At 42.6% G+C, this 17,466-nt stretch overlaps 1 protein-coding gene across 1 annotated transcript in view; it reads left to right on the top strand.

Annotated features, from left to right (window-relative positions):
• The first annotated feature begins 211 nt into the window (after nt 1–211).
• Nucleotides 212–17,466, top strand: part of SNCA (synuclein alpha) — a 73,170-nt gene continuing 55,915 nt past the window's right edge. Inside the window, exons 1-4 of the mRNA XM_074589585.1 lie at nt 212–874; nt 2,568–2,713; nt 9,090–9,131; nt 16,671–16,816. Of these exons, the coding sequence (XP_074445686.1) occupies nt 2,593–2,713; nt 9,090–9,131; nt 16,671–16,816 (309 nt within the window). The 5' untranslated portion in view covers nt 212–874; nt 2,568–2,592. The remainder of the gene's footprint in view (nt 875–2,567; nt 2,714–9,089; nt 9,132–16,670; nt 16,817–17,466) is intronic.

Here is a 17,466-nt window from a genome sequence, read left to right on the forward strand (position 1 = left end):
AACTTGCAGTGGCCACGGAGTGTATGGTGGAGGATGCTAGTAGAGGTGTAGGGGTCAGGTAAATCTGACAGGAGTGAGGGGGGCTTCTCACATTGTTCCCAATTTGGGATGAAAATTGTTGTGTGTGTGTGTGCAGTAGGGTTAAGACTCAAATTACAGCTGCAAGCGCATCACCTCCCATACTTAAAAACGAGCTGGGATCATGAATCTTGTGAGAACAGTCACATTGAGCTCAGTCACTTAGGGCCGAAGATTTGGAAGTAGAAGCAGCTAGATGCTCGGGGAGATTTTCTACGGCTTTGGTGAAGGGAAACTCAGGTGTACTGCAGCCGCCACCAACAGCTTCCTTACACTTCTCTGAGATGTGGCGCTCCAGCCTCTTGAGCGGGTGGTGGGTGTGCGGAGTCACAGAGACACCAAAGCTCCCGTTGACCCTCGCTCGACCCGCGCCGACGCGCCGAGCGCTCCCAGTTTACCGCGCCTCCCGCCTCGCTCCCACAGAAGACGCGAGTGGGTGGGCGCAGCCCCCGCCAGAGGGTGGGCCGGGAAAAGGCGCGGGAGGGTGGCAGGAGCCTCCCTGCCTCCCTCCGCTCCTCCTTCCCTCCCTCCCTCTCTCCTTCCCTCCCTCCTTCCCTCCTGCGGCGCATCCTCTCTCCGTCCCTCGCCTCTCCCTCACACTCGCCGCCTGCGGGGCTGCCGTCGGGGGTGGCTCCAGCAGACCCGGCCTGCTCTCCCCCGCCTCGGGATGTGCTGAGGAAGGGGCAGCTCCCCTCGGGCCCCTCCGCGCCTCGCCCTCCGCCTCCCCGGCACCCCCTCCCCACCGCCCCACGCCTCCTCGGAACGGGTCGGTCGCCGGTGGCGGAGGAGCACGGCGGTAAGTGGCGGGGCGGTGGCGGTGCCCCGGGGCGCCCCGGGCTCGGGGAGGGAGCGGAGCGGAGCGGCGCGGCGGGGGTGAGCGGCTCCGCGCCGGTGCTGCCCAGGGCTGGGCTTTCTGTGTCTGTAGGGGTGCCTGTATGTGTATAGACACATCCATAGAATTATATCTATATATATATCCTGTCGAACGTCCTCTTCTGGGCACGGGGGAGGGAGGAGAAGCCGGGCGCTGTGGTCGCCTTGTGCCGACGGCGTGTAAGCCAGAGCCCCTGGGTGCCCCATATGGTGCCGTCGCCCTGCGCTCCTCGGTAGGTGCCTCTCTCTACATGGACGTATGTGTGTGGTCACGGCGCCCTGCCCTCTCTCTCCCTCTGCAGGTGCCTGGGTATTATTTGATATATATATCCACACCGCCCGCCCGGGGTCCCCAGGTGCCCCCGCAGCTGCTTGTGGTGCTGTCCCCCGCCTGGGGACAGGCCTGGGGACCCCCTTGGTGGAGGAGCTGGAGGGTCCCGGGGGCTGGGGCCTGCCTCCCCCATGTCTCTGTGTGTACGAGGCCCCCCAGCCCCGGGGTGACAGGTGCGGTAGTCAGTTTGGCTGGAGCGCAAATACTGCCTTTCCTCACACACTCATCACGAGTTAGTAGAAAGCTGCAGCAGCCCAAATGCCTTCCTAGACAGCCGTTCCTCCTACTCAGCCTCCGGCAGAGAAAAGAAAATAGCAGGCAGCACTTCTTTCTGTGTAGGTGGAGGAGGCGAAAGGACTATCGGTAACAGATTCGTTGAAGGGACTCTGACTCCTTGGTTTTAATTACTATTTTATCTGTTCCAGTGTAGCGCTGGGTTGTATAGCTGCCACAGAACTCACTTGCTAGCTTTAGTGCAGTGTTTTTAAAATCCTGCATTCCTGCTTTTGCTTTTTAGTAAAATCTTTTCTCAGTCCTGATACTTGCAGAGAACCCAGTCGGGAAAGCTCAATTTCCAGAAGAGTGACAAGGACTGTACAAAATGCTGGACTACTGGAAAAGCAGCATTTTCTGTTTGCTCCAGTCCTTCTGGATTGTAATGGCGGTTTCTTATAACAAGTGAACATTTGTCATTTAGAAGGTGTGTTTAGGGTTTTTTTTTAAGTTGCTAGTGTTTCTTTAAGTTGTCTTCTTCCTCTGGATGAGAGGTCTAGTATCATCAAATCATGGGGCTAAATCATGCAATCAGAACATAAACAGAACTGTCCTTTGGAGGAAATCATGCCTTGGTAGGCAAGGAAGGGACTTGTCGTATCAGTGAATCCATTTTCCAAGCAGAACTGTGTTATCGACAACGTCTCCGTAGGATTCTGTGAAAACAGGATCCCCAAGCTTTGCTTGGATTGAGGGAACTGCTCTGTCAGTGCTGTTTAACTTGCTATGTATCAGAGCACGTGAGAAAATGTAAAGGTGTTTGACATAATCGTACTCCTTTTTAGTTATTTGAGTGTTCTTTCTACCTGAAATACTGAGTGCAACCTCATGTACAGAGAGGTGTTTGTGTATTGCTGATACAGATGAGGATGAAAGGTACATAATATGGGGGTATAAATAATGTAATTTTTAAGTAATTGTGATCCAATTCAGTTTGAATAAAATTTTCTTTCCTTTCTGGGATAGAAAGCTGAAAGTGTACTGTTGTTTTTTTTTTTTCTTTTTTCTCTAGAGCTCTGTGAAGAAACTCTTCAGCCATGGATGTGTTCATGAAAGGACTTTCCAAGGCAAAGGAGGGAGTCGTAGCAGCAGCAGAAAAAACCAAGCAGGGTGTGGCAGAGGCGGCAGGAAAGACGAAAGAGGGCGTCCTCTATGTGGGTAGGTAGGCAGCAGAGATCACGCTGCTGGTCGGTGTAGCCTGACGTTCACAGCTGGATCCTCATCAGAAAAATATGTAATCGCTCGTAGGAGATCATTGCAAAACAAACAAGAGGAGAGCTGTGCCCTCCTGAGCTCCAGTTCTCTGAGGCCAAATGCTTGTTCTTAGGTCATTGTGTTGTGCTGGCCACGCGTTACTGCTGTGTGGAGCCATGTCTGTAAAGCCATACTGAATGAGGTTGTGTCATAGGAGATGCCTCACAGTACAGGTCACTAGCTGGCACTCTATTCAAGAAGTTTGCTAGGTTAAGGCTGAAGGGGTAGTTGGTACTGTAAAAATAGGTTTTTAAAAAAATACCTAATAGCTGAAGTGGAAGACAGCTTCACAGCATTTCTTAGCACATGTGGGTTTTAAGTGGGATTTTAAGAGAAGAAACATGTGAGATTAATTCAGGAACTGAGCATCAGGCATGCTGACTGCTTGGCATGTAGACAGTAACATTTTGTATGGCAAAATGTCATCTCCTCATCTTTTGAAATTAACTTAATGTTCTGTACTTACTATTGCATATCATAGCATTTTCCATGAATTCTCAAGGAAGAGCCACTACTGTTAATGAGGTAGGGCAGGTAGACCCCAAGGTAGCAAAGCAGTTGTTAAGTGACTTATCTAGGCCACACAAGAATCTTGCACAGAGCCAGGGATGAAGTTCTTCTCAAATCCCAGATCAGTACTTTGATTGCACAATCATCATCTTCCCTTAGCAAGTGTCAGGCTTTAGAGGACTATCTTGCAAGTGTTGCCATGAAAAATTCACGAGAAAAGAATCTGCCAAGACCATATGAAGAAGTGGTCATTAAAAAAAATAATTCTGGATCTATTTCTCCTATTCATCAAATAAAGTTTGTCTCTAAAAGAATGGAGGGGCAAAGATACTCTTTTCTGTAGGTCCTTTCTTTTGTGCTGATTTTGTAGCGGGTTAATTCTGTAATGGACGCTGCGTGTACCTGGGGGAGATGTGCACAGATATCAAAGAGAAGTTAAACGGAGTTGAAAACCAGAGGCATTTCTTTTAAATGGGAGCGCTGAGGCCTCTGCAATTCCAGTGTCTTTTCAGGATTCCCTCTGCCCTTGCGGGCTACTGCCAGTCTGTAACAAATTATTTCTGCTCCGGGTAGTTTGGGCTACTCATTTGGAATACGCTTTTCTTCTGCTGAGCCATAGCAAAGCTTGGTGCTCTTGCCAGCAGAGATGGCAGTCATTTTGAAAACTAATTGCAAGATGAATCTGTTTTAAAATGAGTGTCTGCTCATTTTCAATATATCAAAATAGATGTTCTTTCACTGTACATTGTGCTTGATATTGGCATTGTTTTTCAGGGGTAGGGCTTTCTTTTTTTTTTTTTTTTTTTTTAATTTTGTTTTCTTGTAGTTCCTGACCATGCTTTTAGGGTCATTGATTTCTTTGTATTAGAAACCTGCATTGTGTACTGAATTAATCTTTGTGTCTGACCTGTTCTCTGGACCGTAATAATATTTGAACCTAGTTCTGCTCCCAAAGGCAACAGATTTCCTCTTGTCTTCAGAGACGCTTTTGCTGAGGTTGAACTTTGGAGGGCAGGCTTGCTATTTACTTCAAGAATAAAATATTGAGGGCAGCAGAGCCCTGAGCCCGTATGGGGGCCTGTGCATATGACTGTAGTAATGGTGAAGGATCCTCCCCACAGCAGATGCCTGCTTTTCAGGAGGGAAGAGCTATATGCGCAGTTTCAGCCATGCAGCTAAAAAAGCCTTTGCCTGGAAGCTGTCTCCAGGAGCTCTGGCAGCTCATGTGTGTGCCTGGCCGTAGCTGCTTGTGGGGAGCCACGGTTTCCCCAGCTGCAGTTTCAACAGGATCAAGTAGGGTAAGGGGGAAACGAGGAGCTGGGTATTTATCCGTCTGCTTCCAAGCAGGCAGCAGGGGCGGCTCTGCTCCTGAGCAGCGTTAGCAAAGGCTGGTGTGATAATCTCTCAGCCCTGTAGGCTGGTAATGGTTGCAATGCCAAAGGTGGTGAAACCCCTTTATGATCAGAAGAGAGGGGCAGCACACTGCATTAGAGCTCCTGAAGGTTTCTCACTCCCTGTCTTTATAGTTGGGTTTTCAGATAAAAATTTCACAGCTGGATTATGCTGTGAAAGCTGCCTGACATCTTGCAAAAAAGCCAAACAAACTCAAACCCTAGCAAAATTGGGCTGAGAGCAACCTGTTAATCGTTTTCAGTTTCAAGAGTCAGCTCCATAACGTTCAGCCTTCCATTGCTGCTGGAGAATTAGTAAGATGCAAAGTCTTTGGTCCAGATCCCCTAAGTGATGTAGTCTCCCACTGAAATCCATGGAATTTATGTAAATATGGAAAACATCTGGACCTTTCTGTTAGCCACTGTTAGCTATTATGTGAAAGATTGTAACATAATTCTACCTGGTAAGAGTTCTATTAACAAAAGCTGCTGCTTGGGATGAAATGTGGGGTTTGGGGTTTTTGTTTGTTTGTTTTTTCCGCAAAAAGAGTTCCCTTTGGCACAAGGGGAAACTTAGAGCTCTGACGGAGTGGAGGAGTAACTGGGGATTTTTTCCCTTCTCCATGCTGAAGTCTGTTCTTTCTTCCCTCAGTCCAGTGTCTTTGTCCTGCTTTTTAATACCCAAGATACTGTTTAATACAGTCTATAGTGTGTTTTTGCGCTTTCAGGTGTTTTTTTTTCCCTAAACTCCTTTGCTGATGTAATTCAGCATTGGCCAGCTGGAATCAGTGTCTCTCTTGACTCATACAAGCACAGCCATTGGGACCTTTCTTGCTGTCAAACAATGGCCTGATCGTCGATTAGAAAGGAGGACTGGGGCTCAGTGGTCCTGTGTGCATCGTGTGTTCTGTAAATTTAAAACTGTGTCTCCATATACCCTTCAAGAACTGTTGGTGTGAAGCAGTGAGGAAACGAGAGCTAATGCTTACCCCCAGTTGCTTTGAAACCAGGAACTGAGAGTAAGAAGGGTGCTCTTGCTTGCTCAAGAGCTCCGCTGAGCCCTGTGTGTGCTACCAGAGAGCTGAAGTATTTGCTCAATTGACTCTTGAGTGCATGTTCAGTGCTCAGGAATGGACGTTTCCAGTCTGATCATTTTTGGTGTGTTATACCCAGGCAGAAGAAAGGAATAGTTTATCAGGAGTTGGATGACTAGCAAATGAGTTGTTTACTACTCCCTGCGCTTAGCTGGCAAGTGGCCTTCGAGTAGAACAGTGCAGTCATGACCTATTTGGCAAGACCATCCAAATTCCTCTGCTGCACTCTCTTTTCATAAGGTTTCTTATTTTCCTTTGGTAGTAGAAAAGCCAGTGGAGTAGTCGAGGGACTCAAGGTCTGTCTGGTGGAATAATGAGCTTCAGCACTTGGGGCTAATTGTTCTCCTTAGACAATGATTTGTCCTTCCCCTCATTTGGGTTTATGTCTTGCTGTCTTTAACCAGCTCTGACTAAGCAACCTGAATCTCAGGGAGGGCTTGCTTGGAATAGTCTGTCTCTCAAAAAGCCTGGAAATGAGTGCATTGCCAAACTGCTGTTATATGCTTTCTTTTTGGCATAATGATGGTGATGATAATAAATAATGAAATGAAGAGAGTCTATTGTATTTTTTTATAATTACAAAAAGGCAAAAATTCTGGTTTTGGCTTCTCCCTCCCCTTGCACAAATGTGTATTCCAGCACGGAGAAGTAGCATTACAGTGCACTGCTATTGCTCCTGCATCACCTAAGTGGTGTAGGTCGGTGTCAGGTTCCTTGGTCTTTATATTATCCCTACTCTGATTCCTCTGTTCCCTTTGTTATGCAGGGTACAATGAGCAAGATTATTGATATTTTGGGAATGCCAGAATGAAAGACAGCTAGTTTCTCTCAGAAACAATGTGGATGACCAGCTTTCCTTTGTTGCCAGTCAGAAGTCGTCCTACTGAATTCAACTGTTGTTATTTATAGGCCTGTTCTGGCAGATCCGAACGTACTTCTAGATCCTGTTGTAGCTGTGACTGCAGAAGCAGCTACTTCCATGCAAGTGTGCAGTAGTGGGGCAAATAGTAGTGAGCTCTAACATATGCTGTAAAGTCTGGACCACCACTTAGCTGGTTGTTTGCCAATTAATGGATTTGGCTATACATATCTCTGTTCTGTTTGGGTCTGCAAGCTGAGCTTTCATTAAAGAAAAGCCTGTCTTCCGCTAACAGAAAGAGGCTAGCATTTCTGTGTTAGTTGTTGTTATAGCAGTGTTACATCATGGTAAATGAAGTAAGAATCAACTTGCATATGTCCCTCCGGAGATATGTGCATTGCAGAGGTCCTCAGGGAGTTCTGTCGTGCCATCCATCTCTTACCAGCCCCAGGGAACCGAGTACTTGCTATTCACAGGTTTCCATGTGTTTAATAGCATGGCTTGCAGACAATAACTTCAACAAGATGAATGAGATATTGGCCAGGTCTAACAATGCATTTAAAAGCATATGCTTAATATTAAGTGTTCTGCTAGACACACTGTAAGCCTGAAATGGTGTTTAGTCTCTTTCTAGAAGTCAGTAGAACCATTCTCTGCTTGGATTCCAGTATGTGTCCCAAGTGCTTTGCTTTTTAGGTCTCATGGTGCCACAAAATTGAGAGCCAAGGTCCTAAAACAAGTTCTTAGAACCTTGGATTTAGTAAAATGAATGATTCTTTCAATGATAAACATTTTCAATGAGAGAAAACAAGCTTTTTAAAAGAGAAAATCACAATAAACCGGGGGGTGGGGGAAGAAGTCTCAGCTGTTTAACCTCTTTTTTAGCTAGTTAAAGGAACATGTCATTTTACTTGATGCAACATTTTTTCCTGTTATTTATCATGGATTGTTTTTCTGCTCTTGTTCATGGGTAGCGCAACCTTTTCAATGCTGTAATCAGTCTTATAGTGCCACAAATAGCTTAAGTTCCATAAATTGGCACTAGTAGCAAGTATGACATATTGATGAATGAACTTGTATTTCAGTGTATTATTGTAAAGAATTGTGGACAAAGTTGCTTTCTTCTAATATATTTCTGCTCATACATTTCCTTCTAATATATTTCTGCTTATATTAGTTTGTATATGATTTAACACATAGTGTTAAGGTAAAATTATATAGATGTGAGAAGTCTGAAGTCAGAAGTATAAATTATAATGTCTCAAATACTGAATGACATACAGACAAAAAATTGCCTTACAAATAAGGTAATTTCTGTGTTGATAATAAAAAAAAAAAAAAGTCATCTTATCTCTGGCAGACTAGGGTAAGGTGATAAACTAGGAGCCATAAACTCTGTCTCTGACGCTTAATTGCACATTGTTGGGGATCATAGTCCACAGATGGATACTAATCCCTGAAATGTAGCCAGATTATAAAACCTGTCAAGGACAAGTAGAGCTTTGGTAGGGAAAAAGACATGTAGTTTCGTTTCCAACAGCAACATGTGCTGATTTGTTTCTCTTCCCGTTGAAGACATGAGAGATTCTTCCCTTTCATGCAGCATGGAAAAAAGTCATGATATTTTTACATGGGTGTTCCAGAAATAGGTTTGGTCTTCAGGCTGGCAGTTACATCACTTACACAGGTCTTGTGTTTTGTCTCAGTCTCGGCTCTAGTACTAGCTCTATGTTGCTGTCTGCAGAATATTTGCATGAGTTGTCACACCTGCCTGTGACAAGGAGGATGCTGGGACGCAGCAGACATTAGGTTTGACCCTGGTGGCATTTTCATGTTTGAATCCTATCTACCATTTAATGTTTCCCCTTTGCATTAATTTTTGTCTAAATCTGGCTAGCACTTCCAGCTCCCTGGGGTTTTAACCTCTAGGCCTTTCTGTAGTTCAGTAACCGTTGTCAATCCCTGCAAAATGAGATCTGGATAAAAGTTTTAAGATGAAATTTTAAGGATCTTCTGGAAACTTTGGCTCTGATCTTCTGCAAATGCATGCATGAGTCTCATTAGGACATTAACTGTAACATGGTTTCTGTGTGGAGTCATCCGTGTGAGTTTGCAATGTGGGAGGCTTAATTAACATGGCTATTAAGAAAATGGCAAGGAAGTCAGTATGTACAAGAAATAAACTGGAGAAGAGTTTCCAGTATTATTCCCATTTCCACAGTCAATATACATTCATGCAGTTGCTCTTTATTGATGGTTTTGCCCTTTCCCTTAGCTTGAATGTCTCTTGAATTAATTTTAATAATCTTAAGAAATACCGTATCCAACTGTATGTAATCTATATATTCATCCCCCTTTATCATCCATCTAGTCTTTGCCAGTACTTAAGAACATGTATTTTCAACTTAATATTGTTCTTTGTTTAGGTTCCAGGACCAAGGAAGGAGTTGTTCATGGTGTCACAACAGGTAAGACAATTATTTCTTATTTTCAGATGCTTCCCTATGTTTAACCAACTGTTTAGCTGTTAAAAAACTGTATATTTTTTGAGGCCACTCTAGTTTATGAATGATAGAAAAAATAGAAAAATAGAGAGGCAGAAAGCAACATTCCTTTTGTCAAAATGCATACACTGTTTTACAATCAAATATGTAAATTTAATGTAGTTGTTTCTACGTGAGAAGGGTTTTTTGAGGGATGTTCTGAATCAAAGTCAAGTTGTACTATATGAGCCAGGAGAGACTAACGAAACCAGATTCCTAAACAGAAGGCAATAACTTGCTTTTGCAGAAATAGATAAATTGAGGGTTTTTCTCTTGTTTGATAATTGCTGAAGGTAAAATATTCTGTGCTGGAATGTTATAAATTAGTTGGCTTAAAAAAGTGAAGTCTTTCTTAATTTTATTTTATTTTTTTTGCTGTGAAGAACTTCAGCCTATAGGAACTGAAAGCCAGGCTTGGGTGTCCAGGTTTGTCTCCTTGGGATCTGAGGAGGCAGAAAAGTGGGAGTGGAGTTGAGAAGAGGAATACCACTGGAGGAGGACTTTGAAAGGCAAAGTAGGGAGGCACTTGGGCATGTGTCAGGAGGATTTTAAACTGCTGATTTCAGAGCTCATAGTCAGAAAGGACCAATGCTAGTGGATGAGTCAGGAATTACTGCAACAAATAAAGGAGGGGAAAATAATGTAGAAGGAGCCTCCTTCATACAGTAGGGACTGTAAGAGCTAGGTAGAAAGAAAGAGTCCCAGGGAGTGTTTGCAGTTAAGGCAAACAAGATCAGCAGCATTTCCATGCGTAAGTCTTTTAGACTATCTATAGTGAAGCTGGGATGCAAAATGGAGTTTCACCTTTGCAGACGCTAACTCAGCCCTGCTGTACAATCGCTGCTGTTAACTGCAGTCTGTGTGATGATACCCAGGCTCTGGGTTGATGAAGTGCATGATGAGATAGAAAAGGAGGAACCTGTGTAAGCACCCTTACCAAGGGCACATCAACCGACCCCTCGCAGTAAGACCTGCATTAAGACCAGCGCTGAGAAGAAACAACAGCAAGTTATGGTCATCGGTGAACTCCCTCCTGAGCAGAATGGAGGCACCCATTTGCAGACCAGACCCTATTTTCAGGGAAGTTTGCTGCCTCTCTGGGGCATAAAAGGTTCAGGAGCACAGGTAGTTCTTTCCTCAATCCTCCCAGTAACGGGGAGAGACTTTGGAAGAAACAGGTGTGCTCAAGACATCAATACCTGGCTCCAGGACTGGTGCATTTGCCAGGGTTTTGGCTTTTATAATCATGGAAGAGTCTTTAAAACACAAGGTATGCCAGGGCCTGATGGGGTCCACCTGTCCCCTGAGGAAAATGTGTCTTTGCTGGTAAGCTGGCAGGACTGATTGAAAGGGCTTTAAACTGGCACATCTGTGGCTGCAGAGAATTCCATGTGAACTTGATACCCGAGTATCACCTGTGCTCTTAGTGGTTCTTCATCCCAGCCCAAGGTCTGTTTCCAGCAGCACGGAGATAGCGCAGTTTCAGGTGAGGTGCATTTGCTGCGCCTGCAGCCGTGCGGCCACTGCCTCACCACCCCCTCCATTCCTGATCCTCGTGACACCTCAGTGTGTCCCACTGGAGCTGGTGGGGTGGGAAGGTGGAAAGGAAATGGCCTACAGGAAAGAAACAAATTCCAGAGTTTCAAGAAAAACTGATTTGAGTTTCTCGCAGTTATTAGGGTTTTGAAAGGTTTTTTAGAACTGCCTAATCTCTCAGTAGCAACAGCACTTTCAAACTTTGAAGTTAATGCCGGGCATGTATGTCCATATTGGCATTTATACACTGGGAAAGAGTAAATCTGCATTTTAAAATTGATTTGCAGGGATCATCGTAGGTATGAACTGAAACCATTAACCAATAATTTGTAGTGAGTGGCAAAATGAATTGAAGTCTTTGATCTCTACAGAGTGCAGGAAAACCTCAGCTGACCATAGTGCATTGAATAGAATCTGTAATTTTCTGCTGTAGAATACAGGACTTCTGCAGAAAATGCGTGGTCAAGAAATTTAAAGTGTTTTTTCCCCCTAAGAAGTTAGAAATCAAATAAGTAAGGGAGTAGAAAAGGATTTCTTTCTTTTTGTTCTGTGTACAGTGGTGTTATCATTCCCCTGTGCTCACATAAGCCAATGCAAAGGATAAACAACTGTAGGTAAACTTAGCTTGGCAGTACTTAATATCACAACCCAAATGACTGAGAAATCAGTCAAGAGTATTTTTAGTAACAAAACTGAACAGAGTATCTATGGTAGTCCTTCAGAGTTTAACCTCGGACTGAACACGCATGTGGTTGTTAAGAGATTTGAAATCTCAGCTTGTTAGACCTCAATTAAGAGAAATGTTCTGAGGGATTGTGACCCTGTAACCAGTAGAGGACTGCAGTAGAATGAGATCTGAGGCACGTATATCTAATGTCATCACAGATGTGGGAACAGCAACTGACAGCGCCAGCAAGCAAGTTGATAGAGGTGATGTTCACCACGCTGGGCTTTGGTAGGATAAAAGTCAAGGGCATTTGGGCATGTAGGAAACTTGCTGAAGGACTGGGACTCTATAGTGGGCTAGCTTAGTGGGGAACTTCTTTCTGTCTTCCTGAGAGAAACAACTGATCTCGAATGCTGTGAGTATCCATGTTGATCTGATTGCAATATGCGTAGTGAGATGGGACATTTTAAGTAGAAGAATAGAATTTTTGACAGGTTTGAAAAGATGTAAATTTTCTTCTGGAAGATACAAAACAGACTACGAAACCAAACATATGGAGAGCACATCTGTTACCTGCTGTGCCTATGAATAGGAACTTCAGATGAGTTACTGGGAATTTTAGGCAAAACAGTGGTCAGTCCTCACCCGCTTTAGGAAATGGGTGACACAAAGTGAAACACCCAAAGCTTGGGAATAATGGGTACTGTGCCACAGTTTGCTTCCTTCTGGCTTATTAAACTCTTTGAAAGAAGTTTGGCTGTTGAATGAAAACGGAAAATGAATAGAGGACATGCAGGTTAACGTGTGGCTGTGAGAAGAGGAGACCTAATGCGGAATCCAGGAGCACGGTTTCTAAAATGAAACAGTATGGGCTTGGTAGTGTAAGAACAGAGGAATTGCTTGGGCACATATTCTGAAAATAAAAAAGACTTTAAAATTGCAAGTCTGTTAAGAGTTTTTCTGGCAAGCAGAAAATGTATGTAAAAACAGATTGGGGCTGAGATATAATATGAAGACACTGAGGAATGCTAGTGAAGTTTTTTTAGAACTCAAATTCATTTAAATCAACGCTGTTAAAGTTGATATGACAAAGCTGCAGTTGTAAGGACCGACTTGCCTCTTTTCATAGGACTAGGAGTTCACAAGTTCTGGTGATTTTATGGTGCATCAGTGTGTTAATATCATGTGAAACAACATGTTTTGTTATGTGACTAAAAATGATTCAAGAGGTTGGAGACAGTCAAATGCAAACTAGAATCACAGATCAAAATGAGTGTGTGCTCACAGTTGTGCAGTCAGTCCTTTCTCACTGTCTGAGTTCCAAGGTCTTGCTGGCTTTGCTATTTTTGAATAGGCTGTGGTTTAAAACCTGTTGCTGGTAAAGGGACTGAGCTGACACACCTCCAAGTGCTAAACAACTAAATAGACTTTTCGGTCAGTTGCTTTCCAAACCCAAAAATATTAAACTGAGATGTTTCTTGCTTTAAACAAAGTATGACCTGATTGTACCAGGTTTAGTGGCATTGAGACACTGTAAAATGAGGATACCAGGCTGTGATTCACAGGAGTACAGTAAGTGTGTTTTTTGTCAGGTCACTCTTTCCCAGAAGTTCTGAAGATGAAGCAGCTTTGCTTATTGGTTTTAGGGGGTGTTAGCTTATATATCTGACTTGGCTTGCCTAATTAACGTTTCTACTGGCCTTTGATATTTAGTGCAGTAAGAGTAATTTCATTAATTCAGAGAAATCCTGTGGTTTTAATCTCCTTTTATTGTTCAAAATTCTTCAAGCAACTAATTCTCATTCTTAATGGCTCCAAAGTTTTCACATTGATAGCGTTATGTTATGCAGTTGTCTATAATAAGTAGAGAAAAGAAAGATTCAATGCTAATAATTTTTGTAGAGTGCTGTAATCAGTATTAGAACTTCAGTTTCAAAGTTAGCCTTGGCATGGTCATTGTAGACAATCCCAGGATCATTTACTGGAATGGACAGTCTCTGCATAGATGGACAGAAGTAATCAGGCCAAAGCACGGCAGAGCCCTGCAGAAGCTGATTTACTGTTTCTCAGCACTGTGATGCAAAGCAGACATCAACTTTACAAAGACTTAATGGCTTAAGATCATTAAACAACCTGATATTCAGATTAATGTAATTAGTTGGTATCAGCCCCCTGCATTCTGAACAGATTTGTTTGTGCACGCTTAATGCTTTTCCCCTGTTACTACTTAGTGTAAGCAATAAAGTACATGAGACTGGAAACCTGTTTTGTTTTTTTCTTCTCCCGTCACTAGAGTTCCAGAGCTGAAGGGTCACCGGGCTGGAGCTTATTTAGAGAGTCACTCTGGTAATAGGAACTTTGATAGTGTTTAGGTATACATTAGAGACACACAGGAAGACTCTCTCTTTTTCCTACTAGTGTTGAGTGCTTTTGCAAATCTGTGCTAGGTGTATAGTTTGCTGGATTTATCTTCATGGCTCCAATTTCTGAAGCAGTGTATGAGAGATCTTTCAGGGTACCTCCTGTGATAGCTTTCTTAGGCTATGTCTGAAATAGAAGTAATCTTAAATATACTGCTTTTATTACTGTTATTGGTACTTGTTGTTCCAGTAACAGTACTATCGGCCTGATTCTTTGCTTTTTTGTTTTGTTTGCATGTACTAAGCCTTTCCTAGGATAACATATTTCTGGGAGGAGAAAACAGATTTCAGACAGAGCTTTCCCAAAACACTCTAATTGTGGGAAGGGCAGCCACTGGATAGTTGCTCTTGGTAGGTGGTTGTACTTGCCATGACAAAATAGTTTGAGAAATGTGGATTTTATTAATGGCATCAGAATCTGGTGCATCCATCGTGCACCCAGTTTCACTGTATTTCTTGATATCTTGCTTTTGAGGTGCAGGTTTTTTAAGATCTTGAGCTGATGAAACTAATTATGGCTATTGACAATGAACGCAGTGCAGCCATGCTTTCTCATTTTATCAGAAGGGAGGAGCCCGCTTGAGAGCAGCTGAACATGTGATCCTTTGTCACCGTCAAGCCTGATGAATTTGTCTTTTTAAATGTTCTGCCACTCAGTGTATTTTGGAAATGGGAGTTTTCAAAACAGTGTGTGTTGCTGCCATATAAAAAATTAACAGAAGAAAATGTATATAAAAAGGACCTTGATTTATGTATCTTCTGTTGGTTTTGTTTTCTTTTTTTTTTCCTTCTCTCCCAGAAAAGGAACCAGACAGAGGAGAAACAAAAAACAATATTGAAACTTACCCAAAACACATCTCTCCTTTTTTCTTTTCTTTCTTTTTTTTTCCAGTTTCTTGGGGAATATCACTTCCTTTAAAACTGATTTTTGCAAGATGATACTTTTTTTTTTTTACATAGCTCTGTTTGAGATTTCTTCTAGACATTCTAAAGAATATCAAAGTGTTAACAATTTTCTGTCTTATAATGTTACTCAGTTTGTTTCTGAAAGACTCCATGCATGATCAGATTTTAGTATTCTTTGGAAGATATGATGGATTACAAGGACACACACCTTAAGATACATGTTTGCAAGAACTAGTGAAAAACTTCCTGTATAGATGTCATGTGTAGAATCCAGAGCTTTTGTTGTCTGTAGCTAGTAATATTCAAATGAGTCATCTTCATGGATGTCTTCCTGCACTTACTAGCCTAATGTGAAACCTTCCCTCAGGGTAACATTTGCTTTTTAGCAAAACCCACTTGACTTTTTTTTTTTTCTGGAAAAAGCATGTCAATAGAGTACTGGAGGGCTACAGTGAAATTTCTCATGAATTTGTATCTTATTAGCATGTATAGGTTGGAAGATCTTTGGAACAGACTGTTTTTCTGTTTCTAGTTTCAGACAATGCTGAAGTCCATTGCTGTCCTGCTCTATAATGAAAGCTCCTGAGTTTGGTCATAATAGAGATAATACTCAATTGGTTACTAATTTTTCACTTAGTTAGAATGAGCATTAAATGATCTGCCCCCATTTTCAGTCAGCAGATATTTACTAGTTGGGTCATTAATAAAAGTCACCTATTAGGCACATTGTTTACCTTTCTAACAACTTTTCCTAATTGTTGTTGCTTAATGTCAGTCATAGCAATCTATGCTGTGTGCCCTGTGGTGTGGACAGATGATAATCTGTATGTAAAGAATTAAAGAAATCTAATTTATCCATAGAAAGTCCTCTCTGTATGTGCTTCCGAAAAGAGTCTCTGAAAGGGTGGCCTATCTGCCAAGCAGACTCCATCCCATGCTCATAAAGGGTGCAAATAGAGTTATGAATGCATTTTATGGATCAGATGGGGTTTGGGCTGGAGGAAAGTATAGGATTAGTTAGAATTACAAAGTTATATGCTGGACACTTTTGAAGAAAAGCCCCTTATTTAGATGAGTAAATGTGGGTTTTTTTTCTGAAAATCTGTCTGTGTAACTTTAAGGCCTGAAGTCATCTCTTTTTGTAGAGCGGTTTCAGTATAGTGCAAGCCGCTGTCAGAAAGAGCCCTTGGGGATGAATGAGCAGAAAGAACCCACTAATATTCTGAAAGGTAGAATGGCAACTGCTGATGTATATGTAGGCTAAATGAGTTGTTGTTTCCCTGGGGCTTTGAAGTTAGCTATTAATCCAGTTTGCTTTGCTGTCTTTGGCATTCAGTCTATTGTAGATTAGTATGTTACGGATGGACGCATCAGCAGTGAGGCAAAAATCTCAGAGAACCAGATATAAAGTTGTATTAGAAATTCTCTGAGCAACAGTAGCTCTGCTTATTAATCAAGTATATTTTAAAAAGTAAAAATAGAATAATAATCAATGGCTTTTGAGTCTAGTGTAAATATTGTCTTCCTTGCCCTGTAACATGCAGCAAGTGTTTGGTGGACTAACTGGAATACATTTCCAAACTGGGATATATTGAATGCAATTATTATACATCACATAGTGTGTTGGGCATAATAAGGGCCTTAAGTAATGACTTGTCTCCCCTTAAGTACAGTTAGACATGAATGAAAATGTCAAATGTCTTTCATGTGAAAGAAATTGAGCCGGAATAAGGTTTTTTTTTTTTTTTTTACCTCTGCTGCTCCGGTGTTACCGGATGGACAGTCTCATTTCTTAAGATCCACTTGGGGTGCTCAAAGTGTAAGTGGCCTTATGGCTGTTCATGATGTTGAGCTGTCAGTGATAGCTAAGATTCTCTGAAAAACTTAGAGCTCCCAGAGCTGTAATGTGGTTTTCCATCTTCTGCATCTCCTCAGTGGCCGAGAAGACCAAAGAGCAAGTGTCTAATGTTGGGGGAGCTGTGGTGACAGGGGTGACGGCTGTGGCCCAGAAGACAGTGGAAGGAGCAGGGAACATTGCTGCAGCCACTGGCTTGGTGAAGAAGGATCAGTTGGCCAAACAGGTTTGTTTATTTACAGTCTTTTCCAAATGAAGAGGTGAACGATGAGTGGCCTCCCTGAACTGGTGGGCAGATGGAGTGTTTCCTTTTGTGTCTGTCAGTGGTATGAATGCAGGATGATTTGTGTTACGCTAAACAAATGAGCAGCAAAGAAAATATCTGCTGTTTATAGCTTGTATTTTGTGTGACCTTCAGGATTTGGCACTTGAGTAGGACTGGGCATCTAGTTTTACTGTTCTGCAGAGTCTTATCAAATGTGGATTGCTTTAAATATGTTTAAAGTGTGATCTAGTAGTGATTCTGAACTCAGCAGCCTCTCATGGGGGGCCAGCAGCTGGAGGATCACTGTACAGTTGAAGGGGAAGATAACTATTTTTCCAAATAACTGAGGATTGAAAAGTTACCTGCTAGACCTGAAAGGTCAAACAGTGAATCCCAGGTTAACAGCACAATTTGTATCCTCTGCAGATGAAGAGCAGAAGGGATCATGTACCAATCCACTGATGGGTTAGATACATCGCATTTAACATCAAGATCTATTTGGAGAGTTGCTATCTTCCATTAATATAGTGACACCAACTCAAAAACGCCTCCGAACTACTCTGAACTCTTCAGATTAAATTTGCTCTAGCTCATACTATAAACCAGCCTGT

The sequence above is a fragment of the Larus michahellis genome, chromosome 5 (genome assembly GCF_964199755.1).
Source record: "Larus michahellis chromosome 5, bLarMic1.1, whole genome shotgun sequence".
Classification (NCBI taxonomy): domain Eukaryota; kingdom Metazoa; phylum Chordata; class Aves; order Charadriiformes; family Laridae; genus Larus; species Larus michahellis.